This window comes from Leiobunum rupestre, chromosome 9, assembly GCF_980474605.1.
Source record: "Leiobunum rupestre chromosome 9, qqLeiRupe1.1.hap1, whole genome shotgun sequence".
NCBI lineage: Eukaryota > Metazoa > Arthropoda > Arachnida > Opiliones > Sclerosomatidae > Leiobunum > Leiobunum rupestre.
In genome coordinates this window covers 1,184,650-1,207,544 of record NC_143392.1, presented here as the reverse complement: position 1 = coordinate 1,207,544, position 22,895 = coordinate 1,184,650, and the positions used below count along the sequence as shown (strand labels likewise).

Below are 22,895 nucleotides of genomic sequence, written 5' to 3'. Positions count from 1 at the left end.
AAAAATTTATTAGCTAACAGTTCTCCAACGCAATTAAAAGCCTTACAGACCGTTTGCAAAAACTTGAAAGGGGGTAGAATTATATTATCTAAAGCCAAAAAAAAACAACTTTCTAAATATAAAAAATACGGTTCTTAGCCAGTCCGAAAATTTCGCAAATAAAGAAGCGTGCTCTAATAATTCAGAAAGGTACGGGATTCTTCATACCGCCTTTATTAGGCTCTATTGTTCCTTTAATTGCAGATTTATTCAATAAAAGATAAAATGAAAAAAATGATTTTAGTTCCCGCATCGATTGTGGGACAAATATCTCAAGAAAATAAACAGCTTGTTTCTCCCCAGGAAACATATTATAACTTATTAGATAATGAGCTGCAAAATATATTAACTTCTAATTTAAACAGCCGCTCTAAATTACGAGAATTTCTAAAAATACTGAGCGAGGCCCGAGAAATGAGAAAAGCGATTCCGGTACCTAAAGTTGAAATTACAAACCTTCAAGCACCCGTACCTGTTGCTCCATTAAATTCCCCGTTCACCTCGCAAATTTATTCACCCTTCAAAACACCCGAGGGAGTTAACGCTGGCGACGCTGCGGAGCTGCGTTTAAATACTATGACACGCAAAATGAAAGACTATCTTAGCGAGAGAGAAAACGAACAAACTAGGAAATTCCCGAGTTTATTAAAAAATGTAGAATCTTGGAAAAGAAAAGCATCTACGCCGATTGTTAAGCAACAAAAGGCAATTACTGATGATAGAATGCATAACCGATTAAATCGAGAAAATGAAATATTTGAAGAATACTTAGAAAATACCGATATTGGAAGTCAATTAAGCAAGGAAGATGATTGGGATCGAGAGCTATCTTTGGAAGAGGGTGCTGTTGGTGGCATTCCAATATCGCCGCAAAAAAAAATTAAAATTTCCATCCCCTAAAAAATCGCCAAGGCCCAAAAGACAGACCCGGCCTCCTTCTCGTTGGCAAGAATAATAAAAATGTGTAAAAATAATTGTGTGAAATAAATTAACATTTTTTTTATTTTAAACAAATCGATTTATTTTGTTTCCACTCTTTCATCAAATGAATACATATATTCAAGAACGCTAAACTATCATTTCTTTTAAAATCGAAATTATACAATTCGATAATTATTTTACCGTAAGAAATCCCCATACATCTCGAGGTTATAAAATAAATTACATGAGGTCCGCAGTTTTGGCTTTTATTTGATTGAAATTTATGAGTATTGAATTGAATACGCTTGCTATATCGCTCTAGCAAAAATCCATAGTCACGATGTGATCTTCCTAGATAACAAAAAAGTCCAGAGTGTTGCCCGATTTGTAAACAGCCGTCCAATGAGAGCCTGGAAGCGTATCAGGATCGGTGTTGATTACGAAACAATGATTTTTTTTAATTGGAACTTTTGGTAACCTATTAGCGGGAAACACTCCGATAAAATCTTTCGAGCGGGGGTCACACTTAAGTATAGATTGGATTTGATTAGTGTTCATCTTTCACGTCACTGTCAAAATGCATATTTTCTCATATTGATCTTTTGTTAAGTTGATTCCCCTGATAGATGGTTTCAAACTCCCGTCTTCTTTATTAAAATGTCGCACGTCGAAAGTCTCGTTACATTTTACGAGGTACGTGTCTCTTCCTAGATCGTAGGCTTTGTCACAAACTCCAATATCTAAGCTGTATTCGGGACTTCTTTTTTTAAATTTCATCGCGGATGTTACTATTGTTGCACCAACGCCAAATATTACAATCGCGAGACCCAGGAGAATGTGTACTTAACCCATGGTTAACAAAATGTTGAATAAAGACTTCAGCGCTCTACACTTGAATTTTAACTATTTCTTGATCGTAAAAAGCACCTTTAATTATATTGCCGGTTAAATCTTTCACAATATACATACAGGGATCTCTCGTAATTACTCTATGAATTTCAAATATTTCGGCTGTAAACGTTCCCCTGTATGCTTTATCAAATGTTGCTTTTGCAACGGCTAATCGAATCTTATCCCCAATTTTTAAATTTGGCTTTCCAATCATACTAAGTTTGCCATAGTTTTTTTCCCAAATTGCCGATTCATTGTTTTTATTGACATCTTTAGGGGCGATTCCCGTTGTAGAATGTTTCGAGCGTTATAAGATTTTGCAATTAATGGTAGTTTATTAAGATACTGTAAATCGCCGGTCTTGGTAATTATTTTAAAAATTTTCGATTTTACCGTGCGAACGAGTCTCTCAACCATAGAAGCCTTTTTCTCAGAGTACGTGAGGTAATGGTGGATGTTATTAAGAGAGCACGAAATGGGGCCTTTCGAAATTCTGACCCTGAGTCGGTACATAAATTAAGGGGTACCCGTTTTTTGAAAATTTCTCTAAAGGCCTTCACAATCTCGCTCGAGGTTTTATTTTTAATTGGCAGAATAAAAACGAATTTGCTTAAAGGGATAATGCAAAGCCGAACCAACCTATTTTTTATCGATTCGCATACCTAAAACTTGTACAAAAATCATACTCACCCTAAAAAATGGTTTGAAATTAAATTTAAATTAATTTTTAACTTTGAGAAAATCGGGCCTTGGCACTTCCGATGGCCTCTCAACTGTATTTGCCGCGCATCCGACGCGTCGTCTGAAATAAGGTCCCCGACCAATCAAAGCGAGGAGCACCCTTTAATCCAACATCCAATGATTTATCTCTTTTCGCACGTAATCGCTCGAAGCTTCCGGGAAAAAATCAATCGATTCTAGAGCTGTCTAAGCCTCGGTCGTTCCTAGTTCGTTGTTTGTAATATTTATTACGTTATAAATTTTGTGAGGAGTTAAATATCTCTTTAGTTTAAACCTAGATACTATGGAGGATCAAAACTTAGGCGCTCAACCATATTTGTTTGAACCGAGATTGGCTCAACATCAACCAATTAATGCTAACAATGATAGTGATAGTGAAAACAAAGCATTAGATGTAGGCCTAAATCTTAATAATGAACGAATTGGCAATACGAACTGGTAAGTAATCTTATCTAAACTCTAATAATAACTTTTAATAATAATGTAAAATTAAATAGGTGTCATTGTAACAATTGCAAAGAAATGCCAACAGTTATCGAAAGTTTATGTTGCCAAGAGGTTCGCCAAATAAGAGAAAAGGTTTTTGGTCATTCCTGCATTCAAACGTATCAGAGATTCATCAAAAATTGTACTGATATTGATGTGTTAGAAATTCACTACAGAATGTACGTCCAGAACACAAATGATAGGAATGACTTTAATATCCACGAGTAAGTTAAAAGGGTGAAGGATACATGTTTCTGTGCATGAAATTGATCATTTTGTGAATTCTATAGAAAATATCGGTATGTTGCTTATCGAAATTATATATACGTTGTGCATGAAAAAATGGGAAGGCATCGTAGGACACCCATACCAAGTTGTGTGGTATCGAAGATAAGGGAGTTGTTCCCAGCGGAATCTGAAAAGTATACGGGATTTAAATACCCAAGATTTTAAGATGTTTGATATATAAATAATTGACTATATTGTTTTTGTTAAAATAATTTATTAATTAAATCAGCTGTATTTTATGGAAATGTTCTTTTCATTGCATCAGTTATATTATTTAAAAATATTTCTTCTACTGGTAGTAAAAGGGCCCCCGATAGGTGTTAATCTAGCACTGAATTTATCAATCAAATCGGCTTTGTTTCTTTGCTAGGATGATGCTCTTATCTACCCCTTCTGAATACTTTGACGCTAGCGTTTCAGCTGTACAAGCAGAAGCCATTAACTTAACCCCTATGGTAGTTTCCAAGGCTTTTTCATATGCCATTTGTAATAATTTTTCCACATATTCTAAAAAAAAATAATTTAAAATTTTCACAAAAATATTTTCTAATTTACCACTCACCGTAAGTGTTTTCCTCAAGAATAGCGTTTACAGTTGGTTCTCCAGCTTTGGCTTTTGGATATGCCAAGTAATACTCTTCTTCACCTTGTTGGTTTATTTGTTTCGCTTTCTGTCCATTTTCATTAAAATGAAGGGCCGCTAAACATGTTCTAGAAGAACGCAATGATGTAAATATTAAATAGAAGCAATTGGCTATTTGAACTATACCTGGAGACCATAGAATCTTTGTGAAAATGAATCCTCTTTGGCGTAAAAGAATTTAGTAGAGAATGAAACACTTCTAATGTAAAAGTTTGATACTTTTGTGAGAGCTGGGCTACTGCAGCCAAAGTGTGAGGGGCGTGAATTATTGGTGAAATTTTTTCGTAAACAACGGACTCTATTCAATTTAAAAAAAAAGTTATTTCAACTGATTTGGTTTAAAGAATTCTTCGCATTTTCCTTTTACGCTCTCAGATTGATCTTTGAGTGCTCGATTTTCAATTTCAGCGAGTCTGCGATCTCTGAGTGAACCAAAGGATAACGTTATAAGTACTTCACCAGTGGCGTAGCCAGGATTTGGTTTCGGGGAGGGCCCACAATGAAAAAAAGTAAAACAAAAAATAAAATAATTGTGCATACAACCATACGTTTTGGGGGGCGCGTGCCCCCTGTGCCCCCCCCCCTGGCTACGACACTGTACTTCACCTCTGTGTAACCAAAATCGCTCTTCTTCCTTGGAAATCTCATCATGGAGGCAATTTGGAAAGGCTTTGCTGTGACCCTGGTGTATGTTGCATATGTGGTTTAGCAATGATGTCCATTTTCCGATACGTTCTTCTTTAGTGGTTGATGAGCGAGCTACCCAATATAAGTGATTAATAATGGATTGCATCCAAACTTCGAGATCTTCACAACCCTTTGTGTTAGCTACAGCTCTTAATTTCTTCTTTATATCTAAAAATTTTTAGAAAATCAGTAACTAAATTATTGACAGAGTTGGCACATTTTTTCCAGGGTTGAAAAAAACCATGGTTTTTCCCAAGAAAAGACTGGATGACAAATTTTAAGCTGTTTTTTCCACTTAGTTTTTCCTGGTAAAAAGTGGGACGTAAAAATGAACTTTTCCTTGGTTTTTTCACTTCCAATGGCCAAAATTGAAAAAAAATTCATTTAAATTAATTAGAGTAACAGAAACAAACTTTTTCGCAAAGAGATGAACTAATTGATTTTGATTGGAAATTTGGAATATAGTAGCTGTTTTATTATCTACTAAGCCTATATTTAAATCTGAATACATCAGTAACAATTTAATTATTTTAAAGTCATATCAAATCTTAATATCCCTTAATTGGTTTTCTCCAATTTTTCTCGTTTTTTCCTCTTTTTACCACTTGTTCCGAAAAAAAAACAACTTAGCCGGGTTTTTTCCAACCCTGATTATTGAACAATTATATCCTACTTTTAGCTACATGCCAGTTGTCGAATTCGTGGTTTATTTCTGGATGTTTTTTCCTCAAATGAGCTGTGATTGCGATATGACGGTCAGATACGAGAGTACCAATTTTTACTCCTTTATCATAGAAAAATTTTAAGCCTCTAATAAGGCCTTCCATTTCCATTTGATTAGATGATACAACTTTAGTTGACTGTCAAATTTTAAGTTTAAAATTAGTTTAAAGAGGTTTTTAGTTAAAATATTTATTTAAATTACCTGCACAAGCTCGAAATGTATTATTTTTTTGGATTCTCCCGTCATAAAGTTGTACAGTCCGTATTTAGCTGAGTAACCTAAATGAATAAATGTAATAATATTTTTCTGAAAATTTACATAAAGCGCAGTTAAAAGTATTTAAAATTAAAATGAAATTTCACCGGGACTATCTGCTCTGCCGTCTCCACACACATTTAGGGGTGAAGCTTTCATTTCATTCAAAAGTTTATCCTGTTCGCTTAACCAAAGCTAAAATATATATGTCCAAATATTAAAGAAAACCGAAATGTAAAGCAAAAACAAAATGATTATACTTTTTCTATTACTGGATGAAACATCCTTTGGTAGTAGAAATACATCCGTGGGCCAAAGCATCGAAGTTTGAACTGTTTACAAACCAGCAAAAATTTTGTGGGTAAAACTCCGGAAAAATACATGCAAGCGGCAAGCAAATAGTTCCCCCAAGAGGTTCGACCAAACTGTGGGTGGCTTTGCCATTTAAAAATATGACCTTTGGTACATTCTGTAGTAACACACAAACAAGAGCCAATAACTCTACGTTTAATGTCTATGACAGGGCTATTATGGCAAATTTGACAGATTCTGAAGAGAGTCAAGAGACATGATGAGAAAACAATAAATTTATCCTCCAGATGGGGCTCAAGTCTAGATGGAAAAGTCTCCCTACAAATAAAAAGGATTGTTAAAAACCAAATCAAGTCAATAATAATTAAACCATACTCGTCTGATTCAAATTCCTCGCTTTCTGGGCTAACAATAGTTTCACTACTAGGTTCGTATGTGACATCACTAGGGTGGTCCTCGCTTTTAGCTGATTCAGTTTCATGACTAAAATTAATTGCCTTTGGTGTTGGCTCTTCCACCGAATCTTCATACTCAGATTCAGAATCTGTGTCATAAGACGTTGTTCCACTTGCAACAATTGGGGAAGAAAACATCAATGGAGCAGCGAAAGGCTCTTTAATTCCTAGATCTATAATGCAATTTTATAAATAGTTTTAAAATTTACATACACTGTATTTTTTACTCTTACCAACAGGTCGCACAAGAGTTCCTTTAGATTTTGTTTTACTTAGTGAAACAGAGGTTTGTACACTCTTGGATGAAATACTTCTCTAAAATAATTAAGCTTTTTTAATCCTTAACTTTTGAATAGGAGTAAAAAAAAATTATCTAACTCTAGATGCATAAGAATGAAATGTCAAAGCTTGAGCTGAATCCACAGGCTTGCAAGAACTGGTGTCCCCAGCTTCGTGAGAACGGGTGTCCCCAGCTTCGTGAGAACGGGTGTCCCCAGCTTCGTGAGAACGGGTGTCCCCAGCTTCGTGAGAACGGGTGTCCCCAGCTTCGTGAGAACGGGTGTCCCCAGCTTCGTGAGAACGGGTGTCCCCAGCTTCGTGAGAACGGGTGTCCCCAGCTTCGTGAGAACGGGTGTCCCCAGCTTCGTGAGAACGGGTGTCCCCAGCTTCGTGAGAACGGGTGTCCCCAGCTTCGTGAGAACGGGTGTCCCCAGCTTCGTGAGAACGGGTGTCCCCAGCTTCGTGAGAGCGGATGTCCCCAGCTTCGTGAGAGCTGATGTCCCCAGCTTTGTGAGAGCTGATGTCCCCAGCTTTGTGAGAGCTGATGTCCCCAGCTTTGTGAGAGCTGATGTCCCCAGCTTTGTGAGAGCTGATGTCCCCAGCTTCGTGAGAACAGGTGTCCCCAGCTTCGTGAGAAGAGGTGTCTGAAACTGATGTTGCTAATGGCGGAAGGGCAGAAACAGTAGCAACGCTTGTTTCTCCAGAATCGACACTGGGCCCACTTAATCTTAATCTTTTAGGTTGAGTTGAATCAAATACATTAGGTACTACTCCAGATTTAAGATGTTGTTTTACACCGTTGCTTTCGCAGTTATAACAATTATCAGAGAAATGATTGGAGCATACAGCTAAACTAGAGGTCGGTATCCAGTCTTTCGATCGTCCAAGAATTCTTATCCATTTGATTCTAAGTTTAGGATCCTTCGGGAAGTAATGGAATTTAATGTCTTTCCCTTTTGTATTTTGGCGAGTATTATCACAGTTGAAAGCTGCACATTTACAACTTCCAGGCATCTTTCTTAACCTAAAATAAACATTATTATATTTTTATCAAAGATAATTTACGATTATTTTAAATATTCTTACCGAAATATTTCCAAAAACAATCAAAACTACACCTTAGTACTGACCAGGTGTTTAGAGAATACTGATAGTCCTCACGAAATGGCTGGGTTTATTATTATAAGATATATTTAACCACTCACGAAATTGTTAGTTTTATAACACAAGTATATTTATAAAATAAAAGCGAATAAAAATGCTTGAAAATCTCCTACAATATATTAAATAATACAAACAGAGAACTAGGAACGACCGAGGCTTAGCGAGCTCTAGAATCGATTGATTTTTTCCCGGAAGCTTCGAGCGATTACGTGCGAAAAGAGATAAATCATTGGATGTTGGATTAAAGGGTGCTCCTCGCTTTGATTGGTCGGGGACCTTATTTCAGACGACGCGTCGGATGCGCGGCAAATACAGTTGAGAGGCCATCGGAAGCGCCAAGGCCCGATTTTCTCGAAGTTAAAAATTAATTTAAATTTAATTTCAAACCATTTTTTAAGGTGAGTATGGTTTTTGTACAAGTTTTAGGTATGCGAATCGATAAAAAATAGGCTGGTTCGGCTTTGCATTATCCCTTTAAGATATCCTGAACTAATAACGTTTAACGGTAATTTTTATTAAAAGTTTGTAAAAAAGGGAGGTCTAATAAATCGGCCATAAATGTCTCATCAATCGTTGTTACATTTAATTTGGTACGTTTAAAATTTAACTTCCTAGCTCTGTGTTGTGTGTAGGTTGTTTGTTTGCTGAGAAAATTTTTAATTTCTTTTTCCGAAATTTTGGGAATTTTTTTTAAAGTAACACTGTCAGAATAACTGTATGGGCTTTCAACATCGTGAGTTCGAGACATCTTTACAACTACGATTTCACGAAGCAACTAAACAATCTTTGCCCTCGTTGATTGATTTTATTCCGTAATATACGTAACTTGACGCTCTTGGTTAATGACAAATCGGTTTTCGTATTCTCCAATAATAATTATGTTTTGAATATTAGTTAAGGGGGAAGAAAACTTCATTACCATCCGTAAACTACCATTTCGTTGAATTGAGAGATTGTTAGAGTTTGCCGAGGAATCGTAAGTTAAATCAAACGCGAATAATGTATTACCGTTTTTATAATTTTCGTAATCAATACAATTACCAGAGTTATTTCCAATTAAATCCATTGCCGAGAATAGTGAATAATATGACCTAGTGTAGAGATTTTTATTAAAATCTGGAGTTAGAGCAGTTTCTGGTATATTCTGGTCGTCTAATGAAAGTTGTAAGAACGAGAGATTATTATGGTTAAATTGAAAGAGATTTTCTCGACTAGACCCATTGTAACTAGAATTGTTTACCATTCCGATTATTACCCGATTTGGAATTTTACCTAATAAAATATTTGACTTCACGAAATCGCTCGCGCCTGCTGAAATTGTCAGAGTTTTAACAACAGTTTGTGTTAGATCGTACAAAGCTCTCTGTTTGTGCAATATCGCATTATGTGCCAGCTGTAGATCTGGATTTACGAGAATATGTTTAGCCGTAAGAACCGCATCTTCGATACATAATCTATATTTGATATTAACATCTTCTTGTGAAATAATTATAAATTCATCGGAATTTTTCAAGAGTCGAATTCTTAAATTCACTTTGTTTAAAGGAAATTTGTCTATTTTACAAGAATCTACATGAAGTCTTCCCATATATTCACAAAGTTTCGATCCAGCAATATCTTTACTTCTTTTTAAAATTCCATTGTTTTTTTTATCCTTATGAACATCGTTAAACGCTAGCGTTGGGTCGCAAAACCCGTCTTCGTAATAACCCTCGGCGGTTTTGTAAGATTGTTTGGCTCCCTTATCAAAATTTAAAACTGTTGCTAAATATGCTAAATATGGGTAGCAGTTGTTGCTAGATTGTACTAAAGTCTCATTCATAAACACGTCTATTTGGATAAAATTAGAATGCAATGGAAGATTACATAGTGATACTTTTTTTTCGACTGCTGGAATATCTATTAAAACACCGTTTTGTTCTTTTTTAACCCGAATTCGAATTTTAAGCAACAAGTTTGACATGTCAATATAATAATCTCCCCCGGGGATAGAAAAATCAATCTGTGTAGCATTAGACAAGGGAGCTATAGGGAAATAATCTACAAATTTATTCCCCTCAATATTGCCATTAATCAGGGGTTCGTTAAAAAGCTCTAACTCTGAACACAGATTCAAATTGAGGCATAATGCTTTAGTCAAGAAAATCGGTTTTTGTTCTCTTGCGTTTTCTTTGATTATTGCGTAATTTTGATTTGCGCTTCTTTACTCTCCGAGCTCCAGAGCCTTTCTGTGTATTTAATATGGTATCACCGAGACTATTTAAAAGATTTGTTCCAGCAATTTTACTATTTTTTTAACGACTCCTTAAAATTTTGACCCGCAACAACATAGTCCATAATTCTCTTCCCCATAACCAACCCTTGAATACCGAGTGATTTAGCTACGGGTCGAAAAAGAGGTGTTACGAATCTTGCTAAACTTTTAAAAATTGACCCAAATCCACGACCAGTCTGATATTGGCTTCCTCGAAAGACGTTATATCCGCGTCCTGTTTGTACACAATGATGATAATATCGTTCCATGATGAGCTTGTTTTAAGTGTACTTTAGACTAAGCATCCAGTCTTTTAAATATTAATTTAATAATAGTCTTGCCTGTTTTATATGGCAGGAGTTCACCGTAATCCGACTTTAAAGAAATTTCTATAGTTTGTATTTGATCGTAGAGAACTGGAAAATAGTCTAAAAAATGAAATCTTTCAACTTGCGCTTGATTTTTATTTTCGTTTAATTTGATAATTCTCAGCAGGGGTGTATTAGTGTGGCCTGTAATTATAGGTTGTATAATATTTGTATAGACATAAATTCCAGATATTCCGTATTTGAGATCTTCGGGGTACATAACTATTTCGTTAAAAAGAGGTCTTTCAATTTGATTGTTTGAAAAACCTAACATTTGCCCGAGTTTGGGGTTATCTATTGGAAAGGTTAAAAACTGTTTCCACCCAAACCTTTAACTGAAACTGTCGAATCTAAATTTAAATTAAACTCGAATTTAGCCCAACTTTGATGTGGTAATGAATGTTTCATTGCAATTAAAACATCATCAATAGTGTGGTAAACACCAGTTGGAATTCGACAATGGAATTTGTCTACAATATATAGTTTATTATTTTTACCATGTTCGTAATTGTTGAAATCAATATCACGTTTTTGACGTCGACTATTCTCAACTCTGTTTAAATCGGTTCGAAAAATTATAAAATTAACCGTATTATCTAATTCTAATCTAATTTGAAGTGGGTCTAATGCTTTGCTTTTATAAACTGAGGAGATATAATCTACTTTGTACTCAATTTGTAAGAGGTCTGCTAGAGGACCGAATATTTTAATTTCCAAGCCACTCATTAATTCACTTTGAAAATAATAATTTCCATTTTCTTTGAAAATAAAAAATCCAGCCTTAAGTGAGATATGCGAATCAAAATATTTTTGAAGTTCATTTAAAATTTTGAAATGAAGAGATAACGGTATAAAATTCCCACTTAAATCCTTATCAGACTCGTAATAATTACGTTCAAACGTATAACTGTCATTTTCCCAGTTAGGGGCTTCAATTGGAAAATTTTTATTATACCTAAAATCTATAACCGATTCCTCATCTGACATAAATTTTTCCTCATACACTTTTAAAGGATTTTGACTGCTAATTACACCATTTTGAAATTCTGGCGCGTTTATATTAAAAATATTTGCTAATCTTCCGGTGAAGGCAATCTGTAGATCTTTAGGGAATGAAATTCTTAAGTAATGACCTCGATTTATTTCTTCTATTGCGTAACTAATTTCGTACCGATTCAAAGGGGGGTAGTTTGTAGCTTGTTGAATCTCGTTTTTTAATTGCCTATGCAAAGATAATGGGATAATATTTCCAAAATCATCTCTCTGACCTTCAAATAAAAAAGGCTGGATAATTGATATGGAGTAAAAAGCCCAATCTTCCTGCTCAAATTGCGGTATTTTTGTAGTCTCAATACGTATGTCGATAAAATTGTTACGCGAATTAAAAGTAATATTATTAAAATTATTTAACGGGCCAAATTTTTGAATACCCGTAAAATAAGTGTCTGTTGGAATTTTAAAAAGGTCTGCTAATGGATTTTGAAATTTAATTTCCATCCCTACCGGTATTTCTAAATTAAAATATAAATTATCTTCAACATCGGACGATATCGCGGTTTTTAATCCATCAAACTGTCTGGGTTTACATCGTTCTAATAAATCACGTATAATTAAGTGTAATGTGAACGGTTGAATTTCATTATTATATTGTCTTTCTCCCTCATATCTGCCCGCCTCAAACACAATTGCGTAATTATTCCATTGTATTTGTTTAATAACAGGCTGAGATGGTAGATTAACTGGTATTGGAAGAGAACTTGGTAAATTATTTTCTTCGGAAGGATTTAAAACTTTTGGTTGGTTGACGTCTCCATTAATATTTGGAATTAAAGGTTCTGTTGGTAAAATGTTGTTTAGATTTTCTTCTGGTTTCAAATTTGACTTTTCTTCTAAATTTGTTTTTGGTTCAAGTTTTGGTTTTTCTTCTTCTTTCACTTTTAGTTTTAGTTTCGGTTTCTTGTTAATTTTCTGTTTTTTTTCTCCTGGGTTATGATTGTATTTCTTCCACGGGAATTTGTCGTGGTAAATATTTTTGGTGATATTTATTCACAACTAACGCTTTTTTAATTCGTACTTCGATAAAATTTGTTGCGTAAGTTAAAGAAATAGTTTTGGCGTGATTCGAGAGAGGATAATCACTGTCGACAAAATCATTTTCTCGAAATTCCAGAACAGACGCTAGGGGCGATGCTTGAGGTATTCTTACTTGCACATCTTTTTGTAACTGTATTTTTAATTTTGAACTGTCTTCGTTTTCATCTGCTTTACCGTATTTATTTGTATTTTTCCTTTAAGTGTTTGATTGGCCTCAATAGTTTTAGCAAACTTGTTGAGTATATTATTTTGAAGAGATGTTGGAATATTATTCTTATTTCGGTCTAGATCACCCTCTTAACGTTTGGGTGGAATTTCAATTTTAATATAATCCCATTGATTTTCTTCGGGTGAAATAACATCTGACACGTGTCCTACTTGGAAATGCGAATACTCATTTGTTATATTCGAATAAGTTTCAGGAAGAATTATTTCTGCTAATGCACAAGACCATTTTTCATTGTTAAAATTTAAAGGTATTGATAACTGTACTTTAAAGTTAGAAGGTTTATTTTCCGGGTAAATATCGGGTGATGCGTTCGAAGGTAGAAATACTACGAAACTTGACATCTTTATAATGACAGTTTAGTTGGGCGACATCTCGTTTTATACTAATAAAAAGATTTAGCGTGATAGATCGAAAGGATTGGGATTTGAACTTGAGACTGTTTGAATAACATCCTGCAACGCTACCGATCTACCACGCTAAACCTTAACACGAAAGAGTTAAAATATCTATTTTACGTAGGAAAAATAAGAACAATATATTTATTAGAAAATCAGTTTTATTCACATATTTTCAATCATTTGACAAGTTTGTTCAAGATTTTCCAAAACTTCAATGGGCGTTTCAACTTGATTAAGAGTTAATATTTGATTATTTTTACAATATTCCTGAAAAAAAAATAATAGCTTCCATCTGCTCATCAGATGGCATGACAAAGTCCGGTGGAAATACAATATTTGATTTCATTGTTGAATTTAAAGTTTCTTCACTCTTAATACCAGTTGTCTTTTTCTTACGATGAACTTTCTTTGGAGTTCCAGTACCATTAACAAACTTGTCGAGCCATTCTTGATGTTTTACGTTAAACTCGTTCAAATAATCAATAAGTTGATCGTCTAATATTTCTTCTTTGGTTGTATATTCTGGTTTCTTTGAATGAAGACAATCGCAAACATCAATACGAATTTGATTTTTATAACTACTCGATAAGTGATCCATTAAGTGTTGCTTAAAAATTGTCTTGTCAAGATATTGTTCTTGACAAATCCAGCATTTAACACTAAAGTTTAAATTATCAAAGAAATTAAAAGCGTGTTTGCGACATGGCTCATTATAATAACAAGGATTCTCGTTAGGCGATTTGCATTTAATTTCTGTTTTCCCCATAAATAACTTCATTTTTTTAACCTTTAAAGAGCTCGATTTTTGAGACGTCTTACGCTTACACATATCCTTTGAATTTTAAATGTAAAAACAATTATTATTTATAGAAATAGTTATTATCGCAAGTTTAGACACGTTTATTAGTTGTTTAAAGTATTTTGGGTGGGGCCAAAAGTTGTCAAGGATATAAAGCGAAGGTCGCGAATTCGTTTCCCCATCTCGCAAATAACTAATTAGCATTTTAAAAGGCAAAAAAACGAAAAAAGTGACACAAAAAGTAAATAAGTGGAAGTATTTGGTGGGGTCACATATTACCGCCGATATCTCGGTTCGACCTTGTTCGATCGTGACCAAACTTGTTGGGGTGATAGTGGTTGTGAACATTGCTCGAGCATCGAGGTCAAAGAGCATCTTCAAGGTGAAATTGAAAACAAAAATATTTTCAATTTTTCCAAGTAAAAATTTTTTGTTTTTGAAAATATTTTGGGGGGTGGGGGGTTGTTTTGGCAGCCATCTTGGCGGCCATCTTGGAAATAAAAGCGGTCATATTTTGTTCTCTACTACTGGTATGTGCCTTAGAATCAAAACCACACTTAGAAGATTCTCTTAGCTATAGTTAAGGGGCGAATTTATCTTGTGGAATGAGCCCGATGAACGTTTGTTAATGACACGCTTGGCAGCTAAGGAAAGATCTACATGGATTAATGTGAAGAGGATTTTTGAGCCCACTACGCAGTTTTCGGAGAAGAGAAATTCCCCGCGGACCAACTTCAATGATTCTACAGCGGTTTTTGATCTTCTCACTCATTACTCCAGAAGAAATTAATCACCGAACCTGTAAATTCGTTTTCGGCAGATTTACTCAAAAGTTGACGAGGCTAGTTTTTTGTTGAGTATAACGAAATGTTTTTTTTAATTCAATTTTATTAGGATGTAGAGTTACGAGGGGTCAAGGTTTGACCGTAGAGTACCGTTTAGTCGAACCGAAATAAAACCGCAATCACCAGATAATTATCCTTTTAAAACTCTTTGTTTAAACAGCTGATTAGTGCATTTACATAAACTCGTAGAATACTGGAGATAAACTGATCGTTGGTGGGTGTGGCACCCTTTTTGTTGGGAGAGACTAAATTTACTTAAAAACCGACTGAAAAATTTCTAAGTATAGGAAATTAGGAATTAATTGGAGACGACGAGGTAATTAACAGTTAACCAATTTAATTACTTTGAATTAATAAATCACAGTTAGTTAATAAAAAATTGAATTATATTTTGCTCTTATGGAGCGACCGCGACTTTAATTTTTCTGGGGTTTCTCTTTTTCTGGAGAAGTTAGGAAATTTGGACCTTATGGGTCCCGCGCCAAATTGCAAGTGAGAAGCCCAGAGAATATTTTCTCGGGGCTTTCTTTCGCGCGCATTTCACTTTCCACAGAAATAGCGCTTACAATGCTATGGAAAGTTTTTTGTATTGGGATAGAAATTCCTCAAGCTCCGAGCGTCACAGTGTCGGGCTGTTCCGGTCATCGCTAAATCGCCCGAAGGGATTTTGGGGAAACCCAGTAACGCTCGGTGCCAGCACCCTTTCTTTACAATGGCAAAGGGACAAAAATGGGCTTTCTTAGAAGGGACGGTAAAATACAGCATTAACGCTACGAAGGCTAGGGTTCGAATTTTGGCTTATTTTTATAGTTTTACAACGTCCCTTCGGGAAACGCATTAATTTTAAATGGTATACACTTAGGTTAAATATTAAATTAAATGGATTACAATGATTCACATTTTTAGGAATGCTTAGAAACAATTTTGGGATTATTTGGAAGTAACATTATTGAAATTTACAACATATTTTTTCATAGAAACAAGTTGGGTCAAAACCCTTAGGATTTGGGAAACACTCTAAAATATGCAACAGTGGGCCTCCAGATTTGCTATGTCCCGTGGCCTCTCCTGCATGTTCCTTATAAAGCGTCCGTAAGAGTCCCGCCGTCGCTAACCGTTGAACCCCAGAAAAGCCGACCGCCGCCGGACTGGTGGCGCCACCTCCTCCATATGCGGACACGGCGGCCCTGTTTCCTGGCCTTTTATAGTACACCGGGATCTCAGGTGCCAGCTGTGCGGGGTTACTTGGGCTGCTGTGTGCTCGTCGTTCCCCTTTAGGAGCTCTTTCCAAAGGGTTTGGCTCTACTTTCCTAGGTAGGGTGTCGGTCGGAGTTGCCAAGCATCCGCTCTCATTCCCACTGCTGTGTGCGAAATGGCGAGCTGGTCGAACCATTGCTGCACATTCTACTGGGTTGAGCGGCTTGCATCAAGGGTGCGACCATCAGTAGTAGGGTTCTACTACCCATGCCGGTTTTGTCACCTGCCCGGGCTTGTGGATGCTGGCGTAGGGCATTCTGATGATAGACCTCCAGTGGTGTGGTTTAAATCTTACCGGTACACCGGGCTATAAATTCTAACACATTGTGGCGCCACCTCTCCACTCATTAATGCACTGCAAACGTTAACAAACCCACCGAGGCTTTCCGATACAGCTCCCCGTAACATCGTCCCCCTCCTCAAAAAAGGGAAGCCTCGGGAAAAACATAGCAGAGGGGAAAAAACGGGAAAAAAACAATTTTTATTTGAAAAAAAACCTCCACCCGAACAAATTTTAATTCGGCAGATAAATCTTATTAAATTTTTGCTCATTCTGCAACAAAACCGACGCCAAAGGATACACCTAACATCCCCTCCAAAAAGCCATCGACTAAAAAGCACCCCCACTAAACCCGGCAACGGAGCTGAAATTTCCACCAAATAGTCAACCGGAAGACCCCCAGGAACAAACAACGGTGCTACTGACTCCCCAATAATTCGGCCAACCTCCACCCCCCGAAAAACTTCCCTAGCTGGCCCCAACGATGGGAACGTTGCCATAGGAGAATACCCTAACCAAAGGTTCGAAAAGTACCCTAGAAACTGATCCGCATCCCACCGAGACCCAGAAAAATTGTGGAGGAGAACATGATGCGATCGAGAGACGTGTTCCTTCAACAACCGAAACACCGTTACAAGGATACAAATGATATATTCCCTGGCGTTTTCGTAGCAGTGTACTTAGGCAATAACACTGACAAAGGATGGAAACTGATAAATTCTGGCCACCGGGGAAGTTAGCTTTAAATCGCTCCACATTGGACAGTTAATTTGACGTTTAAGAAGTAACTTAAATATATTTCTTATACGTTGTACGTTATAGATATTTAATTCAAAACAAATTTTAAATTAAAGCTCTGATATCCTTACTCGATGATAAATGTCAACTCCGAAGTACGACGAAATGAAATGCATTTTAAAAAGATGGGAAACTACTGAAAGAAATTTACAGTATTTGGTTGGTAGTGAGTATTATCTTAATTTTTGTAAATTTGGTCAAGCAAATCGATACATACTGCGAAAATCATAGCTGCAAATATTAAATCTTTCAAGATTACTTAACTTCCGTTTCAGTTGGCGCAATAAAGCGCTTGGTTTTTACTTCTGCGCAATATACCACAAATCAAAAGTATATTGACAAGTTTACAAAAGGCGTTTGAAGTATAATATCTTATGTATCGTTTTTCTACCTATTTAATGCTTAACATCTACTAAGTTGGTAAATTGCTTTTCGTTAACAGGTCTAACTTTTAAAAAGAAAATTATTCTTAGAGTCCTTTTCTTACCAGCCCAAAATTAAATAAGGGAGGAAAATTTACGGGTTTCATAAATGATATTTGGAGTTTGGAAATTTCATCATGCTCTTTGCTCGGGGCCTTTTTTACATTCGATATTCAAAACTAATACTAATTATCGGGAAGCTCAATGTCGCTCTCAATTAAACTATTTTTTGAAATTAAAACATTGACCTAAAGCGGATACGGGAATTCTACTAATACAGCGGCAGCGGGCTATGAATAAGATCCGAACTGATAGGCTCGTACAATTGCGAGGTAACTGTTTTGGACAGGATAAAATTTTTGTAAAATATCGAATTATGAGAGTTGTAATTTTGGGTTAAGTGACTTTTATTTAAAAATTTTTTCTCTTATCCTCAAATTTGTTCATTTCTTTTACCCTATCACGTTGTGAAATATATGATCCGTGTCTTTTGTAACACCATATGTTAATTGGTGAATCTAACTGTTTTTATTCGATAATGTTAATCTATAAATACAAAACATAGTATCCTTACGCTGGACCTAAGGAAACGCGCGCACACAAGCAGTCCAAAAAACAAGGTAAAACTACATCTTAATAGCTCAAAATAGTTCCCTTTCATAATAAAATGTAGATGGTATAAAACTATAAATAAATTAAAAAATATTATTAATAACAACCTCTAGTACGCCTAGGCTTTTAGCGATAAGTCAAAGAAGCAGACAAAATTCAAACGCTGGATGAAAATCGAAGCTAGTAAAAAGTTTTTACACGGAAGAGGGAAATTTGAAGTATAATTTTCATGACCGTAGAAATCAGAGTAGTAACTAGAACCCTCCTTCGAGTGGCCCAATTTAATGCTAACGGTAGCTTTGGTTTGGCGGATGTCGAAAGTATGGCCATCCCCAGTGGATATTTTTTGAAAATGATATCTTGATTATATTATCAGAGTCATTTTTATCATTACATCGATCAGTATTAATAATTCGGAATTACGTAGAAGTTTTATATTAATATTTACCGAAAAGAAAGGTGTTTTAATTCTTTCCGTCTCATTCTCAGAGCTGATTATCCTTTGTAAAATATTTTTTATAGTTAACCCTTAATTTCAATTAGTTGCTGTGATAGAGGAAAATCAGCTTCGACGGTTAGTCGGGAGCAGTTTTAACCAGCTTATAATTTCAAAAGGCGCAACATTCGTTAATATGTTAATTACATATTTTTTGACGATGTCGGTAATTTAAGAATAATTGTTAAGGACCCCAATGAAAGTACCGTTAAAAGGGTCACACATAATTTAACTTTGGTTTTAAGAATTAGTTATTTAATGGAAACTTACTTAACGCGTTTTGGGGGTCTTACGGCCGTCCAGAATAAGTAATAAGAAAAATATTTATTCGACAAACTTTAATTAACTTTCTCAAAAATACTTAAAGGGGAATTGTCACGAAAACAAAAATTTACAGAATGATAGAAAATATATTAATGATTATGTCCCGGAAATTTTTTAGTTATTGGAAAAGTATTTAAAAAGTTACGCTCCTTTTTCCGCAACCTACTTCAAACGGCGCCAAAAGAATGAAGCGGCAAAAATTTGAGAAAGGGTGGGGTGTAAGACATTGTAAAAACACAATAAACTACAACCTACGAATAAACCTCGATTAAAAAGCCAAGGAGAATGTCGTAACAAACGACAGTTCCGACCTAAAACGAGAAAACCGCGGAAAATAATATTTCGTTGACGAGATGGCGCTGCAGGTAGGTTCAACCAAGTGGTTCTGAGATTCTCGAGTCGGGGGGGGGGGCATAAAGCAAGAAATTTGGTTGCTAATAATAAATCTAATACTGGCAATATTAACATGAAATTTTTTCTATAACCATTTTCGGACGTCCTCTATCAATTGAAATGGTTTTTAATGTTGACAATTCCCCTTTAAGTATAAAAACTAACCATATACGAGTATAATAGACTGTAGTTCAATTAAATGGGTGAAAACTCGGAAGAATTCCGTCTGCGTTGAGATCACGAGTTCCCTCCTCACTGGTTTAAAGAGCTTTCCCCCGAGATCTTCAGTTTCCCCTTCCATAGAAAACTTGTTGGCGTTAACGGTAATAGTTGGTGAAGGGAGCTGGCATGAAGCTCTAGCCATCACCCTCGTACTCCTTGTAACCCGGAACCCTGAAGTCGCTGGATGGTGCCATGGGTATTCGCCAAGATGATAATTATTATATATTTTACAAAAACAAATTAGAGGTCAAAAATTGGTCGCCAAATTAGGGAGGGTTAAACTTAAAGTTTTTCACGGTTTTTTTATGTTTTTAATCGTGTTTTTTTGAACGACGGGATTAATTTAATTAAGAACAGACCGATAATTGATAGAAACAATGAAATAGGTATTAAGTTAATAAAATAAACTGGGAATGTTAAAAATCTAATATAGATGATACAAAATAAAAATATAAGGTTAGTTTATTGGAAAATAACCAAATATTTTAAAATACTATTTAAGGAGGCCGTAGCTAATAAAGACGCGAAGAAATTAAAATTTTATAATCTTAAAATCTGTATTAAAAAAGTTTAAGAAATACCCGTTTTTAATTTGCAATTAAAGAACAAAAAGGGTCTAGAACACGAAAGCTTGCAGATTTTAAAATTCAATTAAATATATTATGAACCATTTTGTATCAGGCGTTGGTTTTTATTCATATTATTATGAATTTTAATCATGGTCAATTAATTTTACTTACATGATTTTATGATTTATATCACTTAGTCAAACATATTTTATGAAATTTAAAACAAAGTTATTTGAATCAAGAAACTTGCTTGCCATTAATCGTCAATTCGAAACTGCCTGAGATAATAACCCTTATATACTTTTTCAAAAAGGAAGCACAAAAGAAGTGATAACAATTTCGTCGATTCAAACCACCATCGTTTATTCTCTTTCAATGTACGGTTATGTTTTATTGTTTTATTGAATTAAAATAAATGCATCTATTTTCTGTTTAATTTCTTTATTTTCAGTTAATAACTTACGTACTAAAGCTAAACTAAATAAAAACAATAATTATTTGAAATAAATAAATGTAGACAGGTGTGAATAAAAAGCATTTATTTGTTTTTTAAAAGTAAAGCTTACAAAATTGCAAAACCTTATATTAATTTTATTAATCATTTGAACTTTCGAAAGCATTTTATTTAATACTATCGAGGATATCTTGATAAATCTTGGCGTTTTTTTTCCCTTTCACCAGAAATCTAACCGAAACTAGAAAATCCTCGTATTGAACTGTGTCGTATTTCTTATTCTTCTGAGTATACTCTATTTTATCGTCATCCTTCTCAGTTTCAAAGGAACTTCTCTTTGGATAATCGTTAGTCGGTATAAGTTTACTATTTTCAACCTCCGGCGATTGAACGTCGGCAAAGTGACTTTCATTTTCGACAGGCTTCTTTCAGAACGGAGGCCATCTGTTAAAATTTAATAAAAAACAGTAAAGAATGTTATTAACTATTGGTTAAGAAACTAAAATATAAATGAGGAAAAATATAAACCTGTTTATTTTAGAAAGGCTCTAGAGAAAATAACAAAAATGTTTCGGTGGACAGATCTCAGTCGAGAACGGGAATGAAACAGGAAGAACTGGCCTTGACGCGACGCAAATTTCAAATGACACAAGCTGGTATAAGAAAATGCTTATATAGGTTGGGTGGTTAGATAAGTGCTTTAGAAAATAACGAAATAGCTAGCTTCCAGAACTACTATAAGGTGGCCAGAAATCAAAGAACTTATTGAAAAAAGTTAAATTCTAGTGACGGATGTTTAACTTTTTTACGTAATGATATGCAAACTTATTCTATGGGTTTAAGAAAATATTGAAAAAGCCATGTTCCCGAACTACGACCGTGTTGCCCGAAATTAATGAACTGGTGGGAAGAAAGTGAAATTCTAGTTACGGATATTTTACTTTCATTATAAATGAACATGCAAACTTATTGTATATGGATATAGGAAATATCGAAAAAGCCATGTTCCCGAACTACGACATGGTTGCCAGAAATTAATGAAGTTGTAGAAAACAGTGAAATTCTATTTACTGATATTTAATTTTCGTACTAAACGGACATGCAAACTTATTCTATTGGGCTTAAGAAATATCGAAAAAGTTCCTATTTTTTTATATAGAAGATCATTAGTAAATAGTTTTAAATAAACCGCTTTTCATCTTTTGATATGTTTTATAATGTTTTACTGAATACTTATTTCTTTAGTTATTTGGTAAAAATTAGATAAAAATACGCTTTGAATAATAATTTTAGTGTAGATTTTGAATATAGATAAAAAACTTAATCTAGACAAGGTTATTCGATATTATTTTACATCGGTTTTTCTATACTATATGATAAATAACTGTTAAATTTAACTTTCATGACGGATATGGTAAAGTCTGGGTGCTAACCACCCACAGGCAATTCTTAGCACTAATCGGGAAATATAGCACTGGTTTTTGTGCAAGCAACTGTACATCTAACGTCCTTCTTAACGAATCAATGAGTAACGGCATTTGATCCGCAGGCACTTCATAAGTTATCAAGCGCCGAAAAAAAGTAAAGCCTCTATCCCGGAAAAAAAGCAAACTATCCATATATGAAAAAAGAAATTACAAAAAACATGCGTTTTTATGTAATATTTGTTTTCAAACTAGCCCTTTATAATTTTTGTATTTGGCAAATTGATGTTAGTAACGCGCTGATTTCGCACAGCTGTAAATATTACGGACTTACAAATGTCCGCACAAAACTTGACGAGAACAATTGTTTGAAATGTCAGCCATTAATCCAAAAATATTGTTAAATACAAAACTCACGTCCAAGCCCTTTTTATTTAAAAGAGGAAGAGTATTGAACGCCGGGTAGTAAATGAGAACATCATTATCGTCAACTGAAAACGCGCCATCCCCTATTAACGCTAAAATATTTTGCCTGTTTGACACAAAATAATTTGTAATAAATCCAATATCTTTGCATAGATTGTAGTTATGTCCTTTAACATAACGCGCTATAGCGGCTTCGCCGACCTCGCAACTTATTATGTCATTTATTTTTATATCAAGGAACGCCAAATTTTTCTTCTTTATGAACGTATCTTCTAGTCTTACAAGGTGAAGATTAACTTATTTCGTAAATGGAAGGAATATAGATTCGCATCGAAATGTTAATGTT

At 34.9% G+C, this 22,895-nt stretch overlaps 2 protein-coding genes across 2 annotated transcripts; both read right to left on the bottom strand.

Annotated features, from left to right (window-relative positions):
• Nucleotides 1–3,594: 3,594 nt before the first annotated feature.
• Nucleotides 3,595–4,182, bottom strand: LOC149926282 (uncharacterized). Its single transcript, XM_090159334.1, has 3 exons — nucleotides 4,136–4,182; nucleotides 3,929–4,077; nucleotides 3,595–3,873 (listed from the first exon to the last, which is right to left on the bottom strand). Exons 1-3 carry the CDS (start codon nucleotides 4,144–4,146, stop codon nucleotides 3,707–3,709), a joined length of 327 nt encoding a protein of 108 aa, XP_090015460.1. The 5' UTR covers nucleotides 4,147–4,182; the 3' UTR covers nucleotides 3,595–3,706.
• Nucleotides 4,183–4,218: 36 nt separating this feature from the next.
• On the bottom strand, nucleotides 4,219–7,735 carry LOC149926281 (uncharacterized; the record flags this gene model as incomplete). The annotated part of the gene is made up of 9 exons (XM_090159245.1): nucleotides 6,821–7,735; nucleotides 6,676–6,757; nucleotides 6,363–6,615; nucleotides 5,936–6,305; nucleotides 5,783–5,870; nucleotides 5,622–5,698; nucleotides 5,370–5,556; nucleotides 4,616–4,864; nucleotides 4,219–4,307 (listed from the first exon to the last, which is right to left on the bottom strand). Coding segments are annotated over exons 1-9 (2,310 nt in total), but the record flags the coding sequence as incomplete, so codon positions are not given.
• Nucleotides 7,736–22,895: the final 15,160 nt, after the last annotated feature.

Coding starts and splice junctions, on each gene's coding strand:
- LOC149926282 (XM_090159334.1), bottom strand. Junction 3,874..3,928: donor TCTTGAGGAAAACACTTACG/GTGAGTGGTAAA, acceptor ATTTTTTTTTAG/AATATGTGGAAAAATTATTA.